This window comes from Glycine soja, chromosome 2 (genome assembly GCF_004193775.1).
Source record: "Glycine soja cultivar W05 chromosome 2, ASM419377v2, whole genome shotgun sequence".
NCBI lineage: Eukaryota > Viridiplantae > Streptophyta > Magnoliopsida > Fabales > Fabaceae > Glycine > Glycine soja.
This window is the reverse complement of record NC_041003.1, coordinates 15,039,831-15,062,808: the sequence shown is the minus strand read 5'-3', so window position 1 is coordinate 15,062,808 and position 22,978 is coordinate 15,039,831. Positions and strand designations below refer to the sequence as shown.

The following is a 22,978-nucleotide window of genomic DNA, read 5'->3' as shown; positions in this document are numbered from 1 at the left end:
TCTTTATATATAAACAAACACAATGGATCATCTCAAACCAAGAGTGAGTTTGTTGTTCCTCACTGACCTCACCATGGCGACCAGAGCCAAGCTTTCTTTAGCTATCTTCCTTTTCTTTCTTTTAGCCTTGATTTCAAACCTAGCCTTGGGCAAACTTAAAGAAACCGAGGTCGAAGAAGATCCCGAGCTCGTAACATGCAAACACCAGTGCCAACAGCAACGGCAATACACTGAGAGTGACAAGCGAACATGCTTGCAACAATGTGACAGTATGAAGCAAGAGCGAGAGAAACAAGTCGAAGAGGAAACTCGCGAGAAGGAAGAAGAACATCAAGAGCAGCATGAGGAGGAGGAAGACGAAAATCCCTACGTTTTTGAAGAAGATAAGGATTTTTCGACCAGAGTCGAAACAGAAGGTGGCAGCATTCGGGTTCTCAAGAAGTTCACTGAGAAATCCAAGCTTCTTCAAGGCATTGAGAATTTCCGTTTGGCCATCTTAGAAGCTAGAGCACACACGTTCGTGTCCCCACGCCACTTTGATTCCGAGGTTGTCTTGTTCAACATTAAGGGTGCGTATATTTGAATTAAACAAAAAATACATTTTTTTTTGTTAGTTTCAGTTATGTACCCGAGTTTAATAGTGATTACACTCTAATTTTATATCATTATTCAATCATACATTAATATTTATATGATTTTTAGAATAATTATTTTTTTTAATGAAACTTTATGATAGGTTTTTGTCTTAGATGACAATATATCAATTAATTTATTGATGCCTTTTTTATTATTAATTTGTTGGTTATTCACACATCTACTGCTCATGCTGTACAATTTTGTGAAATTTCCTCCTTTCATTATTAGTTGTATTACTATTTATTTACTAGGGAGAGCCGTACTTGGGTTGGTGAGGGAAAGTGAAACAGAAAAAATCACCCTAGAACCTGGAGACATGATACACATACCAGCAGGCACACCACTGTACATCGTTAACAGAGATGAGAATGAGAAGCTCCTCCTTGCCATGCTCCATATACCTGTCTCTACTCCTGGAAAATTTGAGGTAATTATATATACATAAGTGCTAGTTATGCTTTTAGTTTTTAAATTTTTATCCGTTAAGATTTTTTTCTGAACAAAAGTTTGACTTTGACTTCAGTCTACAATTTTTTAAAAATTTGATTTTTAATTTATGAAGAGAAGTTTGAATCCTTTTATTTTCATTTGTTTAACAGATTTTTTTAGATGAAAATCGAATTTAAAAAAAAAAAGTTTAAGACTGCTTAAACTTTTGTTCAAGAACGAACAATCTTAATAGGAAAAAATTAAAAAAACTAGACCAATCAATTTTTTTTTACTAAGAAATGAATTTAAAAAATCTTTAAAAACTAAAGACTTAGTTAATCTTGTACATACATACATGTACATCAACTTTACAATTTACAAACTTAATTCAGTACATTTATGAATATACATGTATGTATGTATGTGTGTATATATATATATATAAACTTTACAATTTACAAACTTAATTCAGATTGACTAAATCAATACTCACGATTGAGTTCACACATGTTAACTAATTAAACAAAGTAGAAGATAGTATATAGTTGAATATTATATTTAAATTTATACTGATGGAAGAAAATTGTGGTGTAGGAATTTTTCGGGCCTGGAGGACGAGACCCAGAATCGGTCCTCTCAGCATTCAGCTGGAATGTGCTGCAAGCTGCGCTCCAAGTATATAGACCCTTAATTTCTTGCTATCATGCATCATTAACATTAAATGCTACTAATTAATTTGGCTTTGTCAATTTGATTTCTTTTTATTTTGGGAAATTAATTACAGACCCCAAAAGGAAAGTTAGAAAGGCTTTTTAATCAACAGAACGAGGGAAGTATTTTCAAAATAAGCAGAGAACGGGTGCGTGCGTTGGCCCCCACCAAGAAAAGCTCTTGGTGGCCATTCGGCGGCGAATCCAAGGCTCAATTCAATATTTTCAGCAAGCGTCCCACTTTCTCCAACGGATATGGCCGTTTAACTGAAGTTGGTCCTGATGATGAAAAGAGTTGGCTTCAAAGACTCAATCTCATGCTTACCTTTACCAACATCACCCAGGTATATATATTACCAACATGCTTATCTTAATTTTTTTTACTTGATAGTCATAAGGAAAAGATTGTGAGTTTGATTTCATCCGCTAATAACATACTAATAATTTAATAACTAATATTTACTGATTAAAAAAATGTTTATTAACTTCAAAGAAAATTTATCTTGGTTGTCATTTTTTTATCAGTTCAGTTTGGTTTATATATTGGTTGTCATCTAGTACATAAAACTTAAATTCTTTGTAATTTTTCAAGAGAAAACAGTACATGTATAGTGTAATTAAGTAGCATTTACATTATCAACCAATAAGATATTTCTTATTGTATGGATGGTATAGTCTTTTTGACTTTATAATAATTAACTTTTTCATAACATGATAACATTATTTGTGACTGATAGATAGAATAATTACAATAAGATATCGTTTTAGATGGTTGTCTTTTTGAATAATAATTAACTTATTCTAAACATCATAACATGATCTGTGACTTTAAAATTTACTGCATAGATTTGAACTCAATTCTTAATTGATAACTAATAATAATGATGTTACATGTTATCCTAATTAAATAGAGATCTATGAGTACTATTCACTACAACTCACATGCAACGAAGATAGCACTGGTGATGGATGGTAGAGGGCATCTTCAAATATCATGTCCACACATGTCATCAAGGTCACACTCAAAGCATGATAAGAGTAGCCCCTCATACCATAGAATCAGTGCGGACTTGAAGCCTGGAATGGTGTTTGTTGTCCCTCCTGGTCATCCCTTCGTCACTATAGCTTCCAATAAAGAGAATCTCCTCATAATTTGCTTCGAGGTTAACGTTCGAGACAACAAGAAGTTTACGTTTGCAGGTAGGAGTACACATAAATCCTTAATAATGCCATGCATACATTTTTTTTTAACGTGTAGGGATCAAAGAATAATTCACGTATCTTTTTAACCAATTAAATTAAAAAAGATATATTATAACAATTGAACTATTGTGAAGCATAAAAGAACAAAATTCTTATTTAGTTTTAAAGCAATAAAAATATGCAAATAATTGAAAAGGTGAAAGAAAGAGAGAAAAATATATAATGATATAAAATTCTAATATATATCTAAATAAAAATATACAGATAAATGAAAAGGTGAAAGAAAGAGAGAAAAATATATCAATCTAAATTAATTTATATCTATTTATATATGAATTAATTTATAACTTAAACAAATTAAGAGGTCTGAATCAATAAAAATTCAAAATTGAGAATATTGATTAAAAAAAACAAATGTTAATTTTACGAACTGAATTTAACCCTCTTATTTGTCATGTGTCATGCATGCATGTTGATTTGGTTCATAACGAGTTGAAGCTAATTATATATATTGTGTGTGGAACAGGGAAGGACAACATTGTGAGCTCTCTGGACAACGTAGCTAAGGAGCTGGCCTTTAACTATCCTTCTGAGATGGTGAACGGAGTCTTCGAAAGAAAGGAGAGTCTCTTTTTCCCCTTCGAGTTGCCGAGCGAGGAGCGTGGTCGTCGCGCTGTTGCGTGAGAAGCAGTGTGGAGGTGGCTGATAACGGGGAATGTATTTAGCTTTGAGAGTCTTTAAATTTTCTGTATTTGTTGTAATGTTAGTAGTTCCTTAAATTGGCCAGATGGAGTTTATGTGTTTGTAAATGCAGGGATGCTAACGGAATAAAATGGCCACTTGTATTGCTATCCCTTGCGCTAGCATAATAGAAAGGGTTGAATCGAGCTAATCCGAGTTTCATTCAGTTTAACTCGAGTTTTTTTTAAAATGTTAGTAGTTCCTTTAACTTCTCAAGGACGCTTCTATTAATCTTCAAATATGAAAAAAGTAAAAGATGATTAACGTAGTTCAAGAAAACAGAAAGGAGCATGGTGTATAGTTGAATTGAATTATATACTCATCTATTCATGTATGGAAATTGTGGTGTAGGAATTTTTCGGGCCCAGAGGACGATACCCAAAATCGGTCATCTCAGCATTCTCCTGGAATGTGCTGCAAGCTGCGCTTCAAGTATATAGACCCTTCTAGCTATCATGCATCATTATATTAAGTAAATTTTTACTTATTTGATTGCGCTGTCCATTTTATTAATTGGTTCCTTTTCTTCTAAAATGGAGCAGACCGCAAGAGGAAAGATAGAAAGGCTTTTTGATCAAAAACTCGGAAGTCTTGAGTGTCGATTTTAACTTTGTTTTGTATTTGTGTTGGATAATTTTTAATTTATAAGAGAAAAATATAAGATAGGTATAAAAGATAATTTTAAAAGAACAGAGTATAAAATAATAATTATTACTAAATAACAAAAGAAAAAATAGTGAATTCAATGGGATGAAAATGTTAGGACCTAGCATGTCTTATTTGTCTAAGATATATTATTTATGATTTTCTCTATCAGGTGAATTTATCTTACTCACATCTATTAAAATACCTGATGTCTCACCTATTTTACCTATCTATCTTCCAAATGTTTTTGCAAAGAGCCAATAGATAAAATACATGAAGTTATAATTCTATATGTTTGCTTTGATGCATGGGCATAATACAATCATTTTATGTCTAACAATGATTTTATTAAGATATTTCTTCTTTTTAGTTTTATTAGAAATTACTCTCTGTCGAGCGACTAATTCCTGAAATAGATACATGCAAAACCTTCTTTGGGATTATCCTTTGTCGAGCACCTAACCCCCAAAGATAATGCAAGGATGAATGATGCATGAAATTAGAAATAAGAAAGGATAATAGGAAAGAAAACATCTGTTTGCATTGATAAATATGAAGTGTATAATACATCTTTTGACTTTTTAAGCCTGTCAAACCCTAACTAAGGGTTTAGCCTCTCATAACCATAAGGGGTTTTACACTAGCAAAGGGATATACGAACTGATGGAAGAGAAGAGATGGAAAAAGGAAATAAAGAATGATGAAAGAGAAGAAGGAATTTCCTAAGGGAGAGTTCTCAGGCTTTAGGTGTGTATTAGATTGCTCCGAGACTCGGTGTGTCTTTATTCCTTTCTTACTTTTAATTTCATTCATCATTCATCCTTTTTAATCTGAAAAAATTACAGCTGTTGGAATGAACTTGGGTCTGACGCCAAAAAATCTTCCTTATTTATATTTTTGATATTTTTTGGATTTTCTTTACTTTTAATTCTTCATTTTTATATCTGCAAGTCATAAATAAGAAAAGTATCAATTCCTAATATTTATGCTAAAAATAACTACTAAATAAATATTTTTAAAGATATTTTTATTATAAAAATAAATCATATTTAAATGTTATTAAAGGAGGAAATCTATTAAACTTCAAGCTGACATTCTGAGTTTTTTCCTTATTTTGTGTCATGTTAGTAGTGATATGATGTTTAGCTAGATGGAGTGTACGTAAATGCATGGATCGATACAAATGTAATAAAATGGCCACTCTGGTTGCTATATCTGCGGTAGCAGAATAATTAGTGTTGGAGCAGAACATGTTATGTGAATGTGATGCTCGTTTTCTTCCACGGTTTATTTTCTTATATGATTTTGAATGAGTTCAGATTTTCATACATTTCACTTTCTTACAATTCATTTTCATTCCTTTTTTTCTCTATGAATTTATATATTTTTAAATTTTTATCATATCACATGATCACTTTGAGGTTTATATTTTCCTTTTTCAAGAGTGAGGACATTGGCAGACCCAAATTGGCTTATTGTGGGAAGGTACGAGCATGTATGAAGCTTATTAAAGATTATAAAACTTTTCTTGCAGTGAAACGTGATATTTGAAATATTTAAGAAGGTTAATGTAATAAATAAAGGATGCATGTTATCATGAAGTTTTTCAAATAAATATGGAATTATAGTAGAATTAAAAAAAATTATCGTGCAATTAATCTGAAAAACATTCATAGACTTATCTACACTACTTAAGTATTTTAGATATTACAATCTAATTCGTCGCACTACGGCAATGTAGTCAAGTAATTTACTTTAGCTTCTCAATACTCAATGAGAAATGTTGATATTGTTTCTATTATTTATATTATACCATACAAATAATGCATTTTTATATGTATATTTTAAAGAACTAAAATTACAACAATTGTTTGGGAAAAATCTTGGAAGATTTTTATTGCAAAATGACTTTCAGTAACATTGTACTTAAAATAAGATTGACTCATATAGAGGATATAGAAAAAATATATTTTATTTCTAGTATGACAATATTTTATCATCAAAAAGATAATAGGAGAAAAATTTTTATGAGTGGTAGAGCAATAACATGCTTATGAGTCCTTTGGTTTAAAATTATTTTATTTTATTTTTATATTACTCTTAATTATAAAAATGTCATATTATTTTCATTTCATTTTTTTATTGAAAGGGTTGTTAAGAAATAGAAAAAAACTTTTATTGTTTTCACTATTTTCTATAAAAAAAATTATAAAATTCAATAATATTCTTAACTTTTTATCAAATTTAATGACCCCTTAACTTTTTTTCCTAAAATTTAAATTTATTAAATAAATTATGCATATTTTTTTAATTTCAAGAGTTTGGAATTTATATATTTAAGATATTAACTAAAAAAATTATTGAATGTAATTATACACAAAATTGTTAGACAAGTGATCTCAGTTATCTTAAGAAAAGGGGATTGAATTAAGATACAAAAACTATTTCTCAATTAAAATTCCACTCTTTTTTTGAATTAACAATGCACCATTAATATGAATTACTCAAAAGACAATTCAAAATAAACTTTTTTAAAATAAAAGATAAATAACAATAAATAAAAGAAGGTTAAGGGAAGAGAGAAATGTAAACTTAATTTATACTGGTTCAGCCATTTTTCATGCCTACGTCAAGTCCTCACTCAAGCAACCCACTTGAGATTTTCCACTCTCTTTGTAAAAACCCCTTTTACAAAGTCTGAATCACACAAGGATAATCCTTCCATTGTGTTCAGGAATCCTTACCATTTAAGAGATCCTCGGTCTCTTAAACAATTTCCTTTGAATAAGAAGAAGAAGAAGTTTCTCTCTTTAAAAGAAGGATATTACAATTGAAGATCAATCAAGATTCTTTATTAAATATGCAAGTGTTAGACCAAGGAATCATTTTTGAGAGGATAAAACATTTCAGTTCAGAAAAACTCTCTGAAAATTCATGTCCCAAGTCACTTATATATAAGCCTTTAATGGTCATTCAAAATCATTTGAAAAGATGTAACTGTTCGGAGATATTTTAGAAAATTTCTCAGTGGTAATCGATTACCAAAATGGTGTAATCGATTACACAATTGTTTTCTGAAGACTTTTGACTCTTCACATCTAAAATTTTAATTTTAATTCTGGTAATCGATTACAGACTTTGAAATTTAAATTCAAATTTCTAAAGGTTGTCTTAAAATGTTCAAAACTTTTGGTAATCGATTACAAGTCTTGTGTAATCGATTACAAGCTTTCAAAATATTAAAAACATTTTAAAGCATTCCAGTAAACATTTTTGTCACTAGTAATTGATTATCAGAGAATAAATATCTCTTTTAAAAGCTTTTGAGAAAAAACCTTTGGTCATAACTTATGCATCATCAATTTAGAAACTTCTTTCTAAGACTCTATAGACTAACTTTATCATTTATCTTGAATTTCTTAGAGTTTTATTTTGGATCAAACTTGAGAAGCGTGTTTCTTTAGCATCATCAAAACATTATGATATCTTTGCTTCTACAAAAATATGTTTGTTTAATTTTAGGAAAAAAAATTAACAATTAAAAATTGTTTGAATTTTTCAAATACATTTAAAAAATACAAACTTATAGGTCCTTATTAGATGGGTATTTTGTGTTAGTTTGTCTTCCCTCATTGGACTGGGTGGCCCTTCTCGCCTTATTGGGCCTACCCATTCGTAGCTCGGATCGTGTACTGTCTTCTTTGATGGGCATGGGACAGATCACTACCAATCACTTAAGCATACTACGTTAATTAAGAATTCTTTTTCAATCCTCCCGTACTACTAATTTTCCCCCTTAAAACAATAATGCTTGTTCATGCATGCTTATTTTATTAATTTAATTTTTAATTAAAATAGTAATAATTTACCAAATAAAGAAAATTAATTACCAGAGAGTAATATATTATGAGTAATTCATTTCGGCAATATGATTGGTTTCATTTTATTAATTTTTTTTCTTAATTAACTTAGAATTAAGGAGCATACTTCCGAAACTTCAAAAACCATCGTAATTGCTAAAAAAAAAATAAAAAAATTAACGTACTTAAAATAATTTTGAATTCCATGAATTACACTACAATCTTCGATTAGATTACGGCCTAGGTAATTATTACTCCGACATTGGTAATTATTAAGTTACATTCTTAAAATAATTTGGTGCTTAAATTGGCAAGTTACGACAATCTTTGAATTTTTTGGATGAGGGCCTATACACATGATGATGTCATGAAGCAATTGCATGCTTTTTTGTAGCGCTGCCGTGAGTGAAGCACAGATTACCACACCAATGTCACTTGCCATCACAACCACCGCACCATTAACTTCCAATTTATAACCCATTCCCTCCCTAGTTCCCTATACCTTACCTACGCACGCTTAGACTATTTTTCTTTGGGTCTTGTTAACGGTTAACCAATCAGGACACTTAGTTAAAGAATTTCGAAAATATATACTTCATCAATATTATATATATAATGCATGTAAAATAGATTAATTAATTAAAAATATAAATAGATATGGGGTTTAATAAAAAAATAACCAGTAATTTATATTGATATAATTATTTAGATTATTTATTTTTTAGTTTTACTTGAGCATTAAATTAATGATGATACCTTCACTTAATTAGTTTTCAAAACATTATAATAATTTCTATTAAATGCACTTTTTGTCTTCTTTTTTTCATTCTCTTATTTTTCATTTCTTATTTTCCCTCTCTTATAGTAGTAATTTCTCTACAATTAATGCACTTTTACTACTAGCACCATATATATTACACGAGTTTTCAACATATTAATAATTTCTTATTTTTCAAAATACTAAATTAGAAATATTTTTAATAAGAGATAGAAAATTACATTGTTTATAATTTTTTTATGCTCTCTTATGATTTATATATATAATAAATATTTTTTCTTTTAATTCTTTAACTAACTAATGCTCTAAGGACATTAGCTATCATGACTTAATTTCAATTTGTAAAAAAATAATAAATGCATGTATTGAACATACTATTGTTTGTCATTATGTATAGTATATTTTTAATTTATTACTATATTATTTTAGGTAACAAACAGACACGGTTCAATCCAAATCCACATAACCAATGTAGAATAGAATGCATGGCAGGAAGGACGTTGATTCGGAGGAATCAATGGATCCCTAAACTATAAATACCAAACCAAAATGATCATAGACCCAGTTTCACGGCCTTCACGGATTTGAAATAATCGATGAGTTACATTTCTTAATTAATCAACTCACAGAGCATCCAACTGACGCAAGCATTGTGATTTTGAATTAATGTGTGTAACAAGAAGAGAAGAGAAGCTAGCTAGGGACAAAAGCAAGCAAATAAAGGACTTTGCTCCATGATAGTAACAGTACTTACTGAACACAGTAACTCAGAATAGAAAAAACCTGCACGGAGGAAAACACGAGAGGTTCAGCTCCATGCACGTGGCTGCAGCAAATAATGGATCATGCAAGCGGCAAAATCAACAGTGATCCTACGCCAACCATGATATCATCACTCCCTATACACACACACACACACATATACGTACCCAATTCAACTGAGTCAGTCTCTGCACTTACCAGTCTGCACTGCAACACTGCTAGTATATATAACTGGTGAAGTGAATTCATGTAGGACCATACATATAGGGTTTAATAACTGAAATTTAATTTCACATTTCCTTGTTGACTCTACCCAAATTAATTATATGTCAACCCAATCCTCGTGTGGCTTCTTGTCCTGTGAACGTTTTAACACCATTAATTAAGTTCTTATTCTTGCCACTATATATGGTACCTTGTTTAACAAGCAAAAACAATCAGAGAGATTTATTAATATTTTATATTATGATATATATAGTGAGGGCCTAACCGTGACATCACCATGCATATACATTTAACCATAATGTAACGACCAATATCAATACATTCTGTACATCTATACAATTTTATTGCCTTATTATGGTCCATCCCTAGCTAGCTAGACCTAGCTAGCTTGCGTATCCTGTCTCGTTATTTGGTCATTCTCTTGCTGATGATATACATATTCATACCTATTATCTGTTTTTTATTTTTGCTGTTTTGATGCTACTTCTACAGGACAGACACTTTTACTAAGCTCCAGTGAACAACATGTACAATCCTAGAAATTAAGGAGTCACAGGTCGAGAAGAACGAAATTCCATTGCACGTTGCTTTGCAAAGACTATAATGCCCGTGTTAAAAACTTAATTGTTGATGCTGAAAACTAGTGAAAGAATCTGCAAATAGATGATGAGAAAGAAAATGAGAAATGACGAAAAAAGAAGGAAGGAAGCTTTCTTTTCTCTTTCTTTTGCATATATATGAGTGTGGTGCTTTTAATTTAATTTTTGTTGGTTGTTTGAGCAAGGATTGGATTGGATGATGGCATTGGCGTGAGGTAGGAGTGGAGTAGTACTGGTCAGATCAGATCTAGCTAGCTTTTGTTTTGACGCCTACCAAAGCCAATGAACTTTTATCATAGCCCTTTGTGCAACTTTCAAGCGTGCGTCAATATTGTCAGATATCAGAATTCTCTCTCTGCAAAATGTGTCTGTCTCTCCCTATGAAACTTCCAACCCATAACATACATTCGAAAATTTAAACATCATCTTTTACCACTTAACCAAGGTTTACACTTGAGACCCCAGAGAACTTTTGAGATCAGCATCTCATTTCCCTTCTCGAGAACTTAAAAACTGATCAAACTGAACTTAATTTTTTGAACTCAAAGTTAATTTTAGACAATCAATAAGCGTCTAAATCAACTAGTATAGATTATCAACTTAATCAGAAATCTTAAATTCGAGTTTTAGATATTTTGTCACTAAAATACTTTGAGGAAAGAATTTTATTGTTTATATATGAAGATCTTATTCAACTTAAATAATATTGTCTCCCCTAAAAATACCTATGATTAAGAAGGAAAAAAAAGAGAGTTAATTTTAGACCTAATATTAATTCCTTAACATGAGATTAAATATGTGACCATTTACTTGAGATTTCAACGAAATTTTTTTTATAAAGTAATGTAAAACCAAACATATACTCTATGGACCTATACTATGTTAAATATATAGAAATTATTTAGGTATTATTGCTCTAAAGTTATTTAATTAATTTAAAACACTGATTGTTATCATTATCATTATATTATAATTTACGTGAGAGACGATCTATTCACTTTACGTATATAGTCTAGATCTTTTGCACATGTATATTCGAACATGATTTCGAATGATGTATATAAATCAATAGCATATTATTATGAGTGAAAATTGTGGCATAATGGTTAAAAATAATGATAGAATCATGATCCTGGAAGCCAAACGTTTGGCATTTAGTCATGATTCTGAAGATAGATAAGCTCTTTCATGATTCATGATGAGTGCCCCCACTGTCCTATATATGGGTAATTGGGTATCGACTATCGATATCGAATATCAAGTCCAATGCGAATGCAATTCAAAGTTGCAGATAAGACTTTCTCTTTTGTGGTAGCACTTGTCAATTTGGCAATTATGATTAAGTGGTCCACTACAAAAAGGCCAAACTCCTACTAATGCATGTTTAAGTGCACACAACCCTTAACCTCGCATGCATTACGTATAACCAATAAAAGTGAGTTCTAAACATTTACCATTGAAATTGAAAAGCATATGTAAAAGGGCTGCATGTACAGTCCCACTCAAGCCTTTCTTAGATTTCATTTTCTGTTTTTCTTTTTAACCACACTATTAAGATTATTAGTCTTCTGTCTTGAGATTCTTTTTATAGACATGTGTTCTAAAAATAAACATGTTCAAGTTGAATAAAATTATTACGAGTCATAAAATTTAAACTTGAAACTAATGGATAAATAATAAGAACATTATTCTGGCAATTGATCAACATAAATTATAGTTCCGTGCATTTAATTACATATAGAGTTCCTTGTCTTTCAATATGTATTTTGCTGGAATTGAAAACAAGTCCTTAATTTCTAAAAGGTTAACAGGTATTGCCAATTGAACCATTTATTTGTGTATTTTACTTTTAACTATTAAATTCCACTGCATATATAAGTTCATTCCATTATTTTCTATTACGTCACATGCTAAACTTGGTTGTCAACGACATTGGGGATCAGAGATTCAGGCACACACAGTGACAGCGTAAGCAAGCAAGCATGGGAATGGGGATGGGATGATCAGGATCCCAGTGATTCGTCATCCATTGTCCAGCCAATTATTGAGGGAATTGATTACAGCATTCATGTTTCAATTTTCTTAACAAGCTAGGAATTATAAAGAGTACGCGGTTAATGAATTGTAGCACTAAAAATTATTGAATAAAAAGTGTGATACTTGATTAAAAAATAAATTTTTAATGTACTAAGTATTTCATTTTAAGTTATAGTTTTTCTTTTTGATTCTTTAATAAATGTTCGAAACGGATTTGTTGATAAACTCGCTTTTGTTTAATTATTTTATATGAAGTTTGAGTAATGAAACTTGGGAACTGATCGATATCATATGACTTCATTAATTATGGACATGTTACTCATGGTGTTTTGTCAATATTTATCCATTATGACAACGATTTAATTCACGATATTTAAAAGAAAAGAAAAAACTCCTTTATGTTTTTCAATTGTTCAGCTTTAATATAATTTATGTAGGCGACGTAATTCGTAGTTGAGTTGGTATGATTATTTTTGTACTATATAGCTAGCATTCGTCTTTATATAACCGTTATTGTCAAGCATAACTAACACCAACTTATAAGTTATAATTTATCATGGTTAGTATAAGCAATAATTAACTCGCTCGTAAGTCGTCCTAACTCATTTTCCTCCACTCCTATCCTCTCTATAGTCTCTTTACCCCGATCTGGTGTGCCAGCATACTAGTACTGTTTTATATGATAGTATTAATTACTTTTTAACACCAAAAAGTATAGTAGTTACTTTTAGCAACTGAAAATTTGTTGTATTATAGAAATTAAATGAAAAGTTGGTGCATGAGTAAGGCAACATGAGAATCAAGGACCATTTAGCCCAGTGGGGTTGTGCTCTCCAATAGTGGCCAAGCCTTGGTAGGGCCAGAGGAAGGGGGAAGCTGATAAAGTAGGTGAACAATTTAATTACTTACATGAAAAGTGCAACTCTCTTACGGGTTGGCCCGTATGCATTATGTTTCAAGCCATCTTCATCATGGGAACCAACATTGATATTGTGGGAGAAATATAGGACACCATTCACGTGATTTACAGCTACCGAACTTTGAATCTTTGATCCTTGAAAACCCATTATGATTATTTCATAGGTCTTGCTAATGTTTTTAGAATATTATTAAAAAATTGAAAGAAAAAGATATTTATTGTGAAGATAGTAAAAAAAAATATAAAAAATTACAAATAATATAATTTTATGTATCCTAATAAAATATTTTTTTCTTTTATTTACCTTATTTTATATAATAAACTTTTTAAAAAAAATGGATTTACATAATACAAAAAAAAATAATTTAAGGGGAAGCGAGCATTATTTGTCTTCTAAAAAGCATTTTAGCCATATTATTATTAATTGATGTGACATTGAATTCTTTTTTTTTTTTTTTGGTAGAAATCACTTATTAAACTAAAATAATCTTAATTATACCGTTTGATTCACTAACTCGGTGCTACACTAAACTATGTTAAAACCATATATATTCTTCGTTTTAGACCATCTTATCTGAGTCAAATAAAAATATATACCTATAACAACTTTAAAAAACAAATAGGACAAGAATCTTCTTCTTTGTCTTCCTATATACTTGGATTTATATCTATACAAGTTATAATTTGAAGTTGTAGTTTAAATCCACGAATTTACTGTATCAAAAAAAAATCCACGAATTTAGATTTTAGAATCGGTTTTTTTATTCAAAACTCATTCATTCACAGACACACCACAATCACAATAAATAATCAATTATAATTCTAGTTTGGGTTCAAATTTCTCAATTATATAGTAAACCCTATTTAAATTGATACTTTTTTTGTGCATTGTCTGTGGCTGTGCCTGTAAACGGTAAGTAGTACTTGACTTTAAAGATTATAACTACACATAAATTAATGTAGGAGAAGTAAAATTGCAATTAAATCTAAATAGTTGTAAAAGATACTAGTATTATAGTAGTGTAGTAGTAGTACTAGTATCTTAAAACAAGGAAGTAATTAAAGCAAGATAAAAATGGTCAGATAGTGTTTTGCTTTGAAGTTTTTGGAAATGAGAGCCCCGGCACTAGTTCCCTTTCCCTTTAGGCCTCTTCTTTGGCATCTGTATTCTATAGACTCGTTCTTTTTTTGTCCGTCAAAAGCATATTGTTTGCTTCGCGAAATAGAAACACAAGTGTGTCAACTGTCAACCCCTTGTCCCCACTTGAAATCTGTGTCCCCTATTACCCCATTACTCTTCCCATTATTAATTTTTTGTCTAAAAATAAGTGAAATTATTTCACTTTTAAAAGATTACCAAATTAATGAATATTTTTTCTCCATAAATATTATTTATTAGTGTGCTAATTTTTTTAGTTAGTAAGAGAGATCAAATTCCTTACCTTTTCTTCCTTTTTGTCTTCTTAAGTCTTACACATTCAATCAACATTATATTTTCTTTTATTAACGTATTTGGCAATGACTATATATATATATCACAATTACTAAAGATTATCTTTTTAAGTCAAACCGTTGCTACATTAGGTAGAATCAAAACCCTAACTTGCTAGTCTTCTCTTCAGTTACATTAATAGAGGAAATAATTTTATGAAAATTTTCAACACATATTTAATGGATGCCTTTGACAGCCTAATTTTTTAAATTTGCATGACCAAAACAACGTGTCATCCAGTTCTGTCCATAACTAGTTTTTGCAATGCAACGAATAGTGTAGCCAAGCCAAAGGTGATCAACATTAATACAATTGGAAAATTAACGTGCCAAAAGCAAATGATTTAGATTTACATTCAAATACATAAGAAGCATAGTTCAAAGTTCAAACCACGAAGCACGTCTTATCGATCCGGAGGAGAGTCTGGTAAATAATGTGATGCCTAAAAAAAGTGGGAACATGATATGAAAAAACCATCAAAGAATCTCATCAAATTGCCATTTTTCATAACAAATATATACAAGTGCCAGGCGGCACGTTGCCAGAATGTCTTCAGGTTAAAAGTTTTCTTGTCTCCCTTAGTTAAAAGAATTCTTATCTAGATTTCATTAGCAGAAAATGTGTACCCTGAATTACTATTGATTAATTTGTTATCATTACAAAAGTATTTTTATAAAAAGATTTGTAAATAAATTTTATTTATTTATTTAGTAGCTATGAGTATTAACTCTTATTTATTAATATAACATTCTAAGATATCAATGACTTATTATAATTATGAAAAAAACTGTTATGGATAGTTTTTAACCGACTATTATCGAAATTAATATATGTGATAATCGATGGAAATAAATTACTTTGTAACTGCGGCAAAGTCAAATGAGAAAGAAAAAAAAAGATTTCCGTACGTGTTTCATTAAAAACCCATACTGTTTTTCAATATATTTCTTAATCTTAATTTAGTATTTTTTTTCTATTTTTAAAATTATTGTTCAAAACTTTATATCAAAGTTAAAAAAATCGATTACTTCTTCTTAATTTTAAAAAATATAATATACTTAAGTATATTATCATTTCACTTTAAAATACTTCTATTTCTTTTTATCTGTTATACATTTATTTTTTAGTTTTAAAATATTATGAATAGATATTATAATTGAAAAAAAAACAATAATAAAATTATGTCAAAAAATTTGAAATAATTTTTATATAAAAATAAAGTTTTTAGTTTTATTTCTTAAATTAAATAATACTTTTAAAATAAATAAAAATAATTGAGGTAATACAAATATAAAGAAATTATTAAATCATAATTAAAATTGGGGTATAAATACTTTGATAATATCATACATTATGATTTTTAATAGTTTTATTAATTTTACTTATTTAATTGTTGCTCTTATGAATAAAAATTGCTGTTTTACTGTACCACTAGTATCTCAACCAAAAAAATTCTTATAAGTACCAGGTTCTAGTTTGGACCGTACGACTCGTGGTGAGAAATCCCACGGAAGACAGGAATCCGTTTACACCACGCTTTGATCCTGAGGATGACACGTGGGATAGTTAGTGGAGTTGTGATTCACTCTCGGCAACAGAGCGTGTAGATTAGAAGAGAGATTTTTGAAAGCCAAGTGGGGTTGGCACAGAAAACCTAGTTTGTGTGTGTGTAACTAAAACCATTAAGACTCCATTTTTGTTAGCAAATTGTTCTTAGTTGTTGCTTTCCTATTACTTTTCCAAATTCCAAGTTCCGAGTCTTCAACACTTCCATTGTTTTTTGGTTTTTCTGTTCCATTTAGGTTGTAGTAAAAAAGTGAAAGTTAGAACCATGATAACCACAGTATCTTTGCAGTCCCTATCTGGACTGCATTTGATATAATTGCCCGATCTATCTTTGTCATATCAGATGTTTGATAAAAAAAAAAAAAAACTTTATAAGAATATACTACAGTACTATTAATTATGTACAAGTATTTTTAAAATATAGTACTAGTATTAGTTTTTTTTTCTTGTGAATTAACTCACATTAGTTAGTTACTCTTTGATTTTACTTATTCTAATGTATTTCTTGATAAAATACAGTATAAAAACATAATTAATAAAGTAACTAACATTTTTAATTTTAAAATAAACAAATAAAAATATAAATTAACAGTTTATTTTGATATGGATGGGTTCCTCTAATTAATGGAGAAGTTGCATCCTTGATGGTGCATACAGATTTTACAAACTTAAATGAGAACCATTATTATAGGTCCGAAAATAAATTATCTGAAAGGATCAACATAGGTGGATGAGCAAAGCACTTTGGCACGTCCTTTTCTTTCTATTGAATCGCTATAACAGTTTATGTCACTCTTTATTAGAACTACTTTTCAAAATACTCACATGAAATATTCTACAACATGGCAATGTCAAAAAGGAGTGCGATGACAAGATTTATTAAGCATAAAATAAATTTAAAAATGATATTTTTTATTTATATATAAAATAATTTATTAAAATTATTATTGTTAACTATTAGCTATTAAATCTTTTGAATTTCTTTAGTTATTAACTATTAAATTTTTTTTTCTAAACAAAACTATGATACTAGTAAAGAATTATTATTCATTAATTGTTATTTATGGTATCAATAAAAAAATTAATAGTTACTTATAATATTTTAATTAAAATTTATTTTCAAATATAATTTTACAATAATTTTTTTTTTAGGTATATTAGTACTAAAAAAAATTTGGAACCTTTTTTTTGGGACCTAAAACTCTTGCTTGGAACTTAAGCCGATCCTGATTAAGCATGGGCCAAATTCACCGATTCATTATTATACAGTAAACATTGACGAAAAAGGTGTTGATGTTGCCCAAAGAATCATTCCCAAATCGGAATGAAAGTAAAAGAAAAAAAAAATAAAAGGGTCATAATTTGGAATTGGTTACAAAAATAATGACTTTCTGATAAAAAGCCAATAAAGCAATGTATGTTGTGCGCATTTCCTTCTTTCCTTTTGGTTGCAACTTTGATCTTAATAATCAGAAAAAGAAAACACTACAACATGTTGAAAACAAAGCCATAATAAAAATTTACTCATTAGCTTTAATGGTCCTCGGTGAAATCATTAGCTGCCACGAGAAAAGAAGCTTCATATACGTCAGAACTTGCACATATCTTTTTCTAACACAAGCAATGAGTACCCTCCTTCACAGCGGTAATTCTTTTTATGTTTTCTGCAACACACCAGAGAATGAATAAGAAAATTACATGGCTTATTTCTACGTTGTGACACATTCACTTTTAGTTATTCCCAGCCTAGCTGAGTTGGAACACGAGTAAACTATAAATAAAAATTACTTTTCGTCATTTGAAAATCAGAATTGAGATGGTATTTACATTTGAACCAGAGAGTGATTAATTAGTCTGCCAAAAAGATTATTCAGTTTCTGTGGTTGTAGGCAAAATCAAACTCTGCAGCTGCAACAGATGAGGTATGGGGTAGGTTTAGGGAAAAATAAAATAAAATAAAAATAATTACAGAGAAGCTGAGATAAGTAGAGAAGGGAAAAGAACAACCTTAATTGGGACTGTGAGGGTAACAGAATGTTTACATCACCATTGGGGCTAGAATTCCCCAGAGCATTGCCCACCTACAATAACAATAGTGGGGGACCAAGCCAAGGATAAGAATAAGGCATTCAAGAGATCTCAACCAAAAACTTTATTAGGAAGAAAGGCACGGTCAAATGCATTGCTGTCAAGAATTCTATGAAACCAAATATTCCATGAACTTATGCAAACTGAGTGCCAAAAAATTTGGAATGAATGTAGCCAAGAACAGACAATCTAAGTGCTTTTTCCATGAAATGGATCCCCAATGCTTTAGCCAGTAATATCAATTACATAAAACATGCTTCTAGGAAAATGTTTTTGTATTTAAAGAGGAGTATGTGGAGAAATTGTAGCATGTCTTCACTGAATTTTTAAATTGTAGGAAGCATAGCATACTTAGTGGCAAAGTAGAGTTTGATTCTTTTGTAAAATCTGAATGACATTCAAGCAAGACAGAAATTACCTTGTATGGTATACTTTGCTACTTCAGTTTCCTCAATTAGTCAGGTTGATCAGACGGAATATGTATCATAGCATTCATCAGAAGAAACTCAGATCAGTGTAACTGTAACCGTGTGAATGAGGCAACAACTCTTCTACTTCAATCCTTGAACTGGAGCAACTAGAGCATTTCTTTATTCGGTTACGGCTAATAGACTCAACTTCTGCCAGAAACATGCTATAAACTGGTCTATGATCCGAGAATCTTGACTCCCCACGAACATATGATAATTGGCGGAGGCCTCTTCCATACCACAAGATACGATCACACCTTCATGAACAAAGATTTGGATTAGATTCACATAAACAATGACATGGTATTTCCAAATAATGCAGGAGTGCAGGACATTTCTTTTGATAACGGCATTAGTCATTTGTCTCCTCTCTTTTCCATTTACATTTGCCACTATATGTATTCATTGACACATGTGATTATTAGCATAAAATAAGAATACCATGCTGGAGTTCTTCTCTTTTGTTTTGACTGTCTCTCATCACCTGCATATCTATCTGAATTGTTTGAATACTTGTATGTGGGAGGGAAATATATTTTCCCTTCATTCCATCCTTCAAAGACCCGACCTTGTCTCCGCTCTATATGTAGCTGAAAGAAGAAGCTATCAAATGGTTAGGATGATATTATATATAATTTAAGAAAAGAAGCTACACTCTAACAAGTTGTAAGGAAAGTATCATGCCTGGTCATTCTCCAACAGAACCTTCCAATTATGCATCTCAACAAGAGCCTTTGCTGCACGGTAAGAAAGGGCTATCCGATAATTTAAATCCCCCAGCCAAATTATTCGACTACACCAATTAAACCACAAGTTTAGGTATTGCCAGGGTAAAAGTTAAGACTAGGGGCAGCCTTTTATTTAGTTTCACGATCTCTAAGCATCAGATGCATAGCAAAGATTCAAGGAAAAGAGATGAAGGGCTTACTCATGATCCAGAATTGTCTGAGGAGAACTCTCATCACCCATGCCTTGAACCCGGGGAAACCTTGTCTTTCTGAGAATCTCCATTACATCTGAATTTCTCCTTAGCTCATCACCTTCCTTTTGTCCAGAAGTCAAATGACTACAGATGAAGCAAAAGCTTGTTTGGTGCAAAGACATGCTAATTGATATTGAACCCTGGAAAACTCTAGAGAATGAGAATGCAGTCTTCAGGTTCACAATAAACTCTTCTCATAAAGAAAACATATCAAATTCAAACTTACCTTGTTTCCAAGATATCCCATTAATCCTCTGCCAACACAAGACACTTTCATATTGAGAACATCATCTCTTATATCACTTTTCACCCAAACTGTTAGAAATATCCCAACCATTTGCTTACTAGCAACCAAACAGTATCTTGACTTCCCTGTCTGTCTATCTCTATCCTCCATAGAGAAACAACATCTATATGTCATTGGTGAATAATGTGTTACGACTGGGGAGTCGCTAGGGCCGTTTTCATCGTCCGAGGAAGCCCATCTATAACTGGGGTCATAATCACTTGTCCTGTGACCAAACATCATTCTATCACAGACACTGAGACGACGATCAAGGCATGCTTGGGGTAGTGACATCTCATTGTCCATTCTCATACTATGACTCAAGGATTGGAACGATCGGCGATGTAAGAAAGAGGTCGTCTTCTGCCTCATTGATCCCTCAAAATCAGCATCTAACTCTACAATAGGGTCAGGAAGCGGTGAAGTAGTGTGGCATTCCCCGCTTGTTCCAGGAAGACTATTCAGGGTCTTCCTAATAAGAGCTAGCCACTTTCTGGCAGGGCCATTGTCTTCTGTGCCCAAAATATTACCCGCATTGAGAGGTACAATTTCTTGAAACCTGAGTGCAAGAAAAGTCAAACTAGTTCAGACTTGAACTGTACATGGTGAAAGGAGAGAATACACTATAAAAAAACAAAAAACAGTTGAGAAATTTACCCAAGAACATAGATATCAGCAGGAGCAGAAGAGTGAAGCCAATCTTCCAGACTCAAATAACTTGGAGGAGATTTTCCAGCTACATTCCAAGTGGCAGCAAAGATTCTGTATGCAGGAGAAAAGAATAACTCAATAGAATAACAATTATTCTGAATGTGACTAAAATAATATGGACACGGGGCACCAATAATTAAGCACAACAATGTACAGTAACATGAAGCATACCTATAGTTATGCACATCTGTAACCTGAGCTGCATCACGGTCAATTTTACCTCGCCGCATTCTATCTGAGTGTCTCTTCTTTGCTCTCTCTGCATTAAAGTATAAATTATCTCTCCCAGAGACATGGTAGGAGATGAAAACAAGGTGGAAAAAAAGTAAAAAGAAGATTTCTGAAATTGTTGGTGGGGTTTAGGAATGGTATGGGTACTGAACCTGTTTTGGTTCTCTTGATAGCGTCTTCATCCCTCTGTGAACAGTTGTTCCTCCACTCTTCATTGACACCTGAAAAAGAAAAACCATAGAGTTAATAAAGTCACACTCTTTGCACTGTTAATTTTATCAAACCACAGAATGAATCAAACACACAAAAACCAGAAAAAAAAATTATAACAAAAGGTGGAAACCAGGGAAGTAGGAAAACGAGCTGAAGAGTTCAGATCTTTGGTTTTGTGTTGCAGACTCGTTCAAACAGAAACTGTTACACGAAGACAACACAAGTTCCAGAAGAAGAATGGAAGTTTGTTTATTATTCAGAACACAGAAAATTTATGAGGCAAGAGAAATCTCATTCAAACAAAACCAATCCTCATACTTAATTACATTAAAATCATGAGAAAATTGACCAATCACCTGCGTAGAGGACATCATCTGCCTGAAAGTCCTCATTTTTGCTCTTAATATTGAACCACTTCATGACCAACGTTTTGGGCCATGAAAGCTTCAGAGAGAAAGAACAACAACAGAGACAGAGTAAGCAATGGCAGAAGCAGAACACAGATGCAAATGAATCTGAAGTAGAGCTAGGTGGCAACATTCTTTCAAACCTTGCTTTTCTTCGAGTTCTCATCTCCCATTGTTGGGACAACTTCATAAAGCCTTCTGAGTTAACAACAGAAAGCAATCCAATAATAGCCTTTCCTTGTTGAAGAGAAGCTCAAGTATAATATAATAATAAACCAAGATGAAAAGGCTCAGGACCCTAAGAACATGGGTTTCAGTTTAATTTTTGGTTCTGTTTATTATAAGGGAAGAAAAAGACACAACGTGTTGATTGATCAAAGTTCAAAGCACAACAAAGTGTGTGTGTGTGAGCGGGGGCACAGGGCACTCCTCTGTTTCTTAGGTAACGTTGAGGGAACAGAGGAAATCCCAGTTTGTCACCATTTTAGGCAATGAGGTACAAATCAAAAAACACTCTCTCACATGGTCGTGTTTTGGAGAGGATGAAAACCCAAGGAAAGAAAGAAAGCGCAGATGGGACAACCACCTGATACGTTGTAAGAACTATAAGAGATTATGAAGCACAAGAGAAAAAGAAAAAAAAAAGAGAGAGAGAGAGAGAGAGAGAACACAATGTGCTGGTTTGAAAGAAAGAGAGAGGAATGAGAGAGAAAGAGAGAGGTTCTCTCTTGCAAAACCAAACCAAACCTCGTTATGGGTACAGAGCAAAGTATCGAATTTGAAGGGGGAATAAAGTGAAGCAAGCTTCGCTCTCTCTCAAGGCCTTTTACCCCAAATCCAAGGCCAACCCAAGCTTAGGAACTTGGAGACACTAGAGAGAAGCAATGGTTATATTGGACACACACACATTCTCTATCTAAAATAAACTAAAAACGTGCATATTCACTCTACTAACTTAAAGCCCTATGCAGGGTGAATAAAGAGTTAG

At 31.5% G+C, this 22,978-nt stretch overlaps 2 protein-coding genes across 4 annotated transcripts; one reads left to right on the top strand and one right to left on the bottom strand.

The window, feature by feature from the left end:
• The first annotated feature begins 7 nt into the window (after positions 1-7).
• On the top strand, positions 8-3,891 carry LOC114389908 (sucrose-binding protein-like). Its single transcript, XM_028350615.1, has 6 exons — positions 8-569; positions 888-1,063; positions 1,660-1,740; positions 1,850-2,119; positions 2,687-2,975; positions 3,505-3,891. The coding sequence occupies exons 1-6, from the start codon at positions 23-25 to the stop codon at positions 3,660-3,662; spliced, it is 1,521 nt and encodes a 506-aa protein (XP_028206416.1). The 5' UTR covers positions 8-22; the 3' UTR covers positions 3,663-3,891.
• A 14,042-nt stretch (positions 3,892-17,933) lies between these two features.
• Positions 17,934-22,978, bottom strand: LOC114389891 (type I inositol polyphosphate 5-phosphatase 4-like). 3 transcript variants are annotated; one of them, XM_028350609.1, is made up of 13 exons: positions 22,134-22,978; positions 21,940-22,027; positions 21,523-21,591; positions 21,311-21,398; positions 21,086-21,190; positions 20,369-20,987; positions 20,089-20,282; positions 19,845-19,953; positions 19,645-19,750; positions 19,109-19,417; positions 18,610-18,683; positions 18,430-18,510; positions 17,975-18,266 (listed from the first exon to the last, which is right to left on the bottom strand). In XM_028350609.1, exons 1-10 carry the CDS (start codon positions 22,161-22,163, stop codon positions 19,281-19,283), a joined length of 1,545 nt encoding a protein of 514 aa, XP_028206410.1. In that variant the 5' UTR covers positions 22,164-22,978; the 3' UTR covers positions 17,975-18,266; positions 18,430-18,510; positions 18,610-18,683; positions 19,109-19,280. The 3 variants fall into 3 exon arrangements, with proteins under 3 accessions (XP_028206408.1, XP_028206410.1, XP_028206404.1); XM_028350603.1 differs by having other exon boundaries at positions 19,602-19,750; positions 22,134-22,963; XM_028350607.1 differs by lacking the exon at positions 18,430-18,510 and having other exon boundaries at positions 17,934-18,266; positions 19,602-19,750; positions 22,134-22,963.

Excerpts from the sequence above, each read along its gene's own strand:
- LOC114389908 (XM_028350615.1), top strand. The coding sequence starts at position 23 with ATGGATCATCTCAAACCAAGAGTGAGTTTGTTGTTCCTCACTGACCTC. Across the intron at positions 570-887 it reads TGTCTTGTTCAACATTAAGG|GGAGAGCCGTACTTGGGTTG; the intron begins GTGCGTATATTT and ends TTTATTTACTAG. Across the intron at positions 1,064-1,659 it reads CTACTCCTGGAAAATTTGAG|GAATTTTTCGGGCCTGGAGG; the intron begins GTAATTATATAT and ends ATTGTGGTGTAG.
- LOC114389891 (XM_028350607.1), bottom strand. The coding sequence starts at position 22,163 with ATGGGAGATGAGAACTCGAAGAAAAGCAAG. Across the intron at positions 21,592-21,939 it reads AGATGATGTCCTCTACGCAG|GTGTCAATGAAGAGTGGAGG; the intron begins GTGATTGGTCAA and ends TTTCTTTTTCAG. Across the intron at positions 19,751-19,844 it reads TTCTGTTGGAGAATGACCAG|CTACATATAGAGCGGAGACA; the intron begins GCATGATACTTT and ends TTCTTCTTTCAG.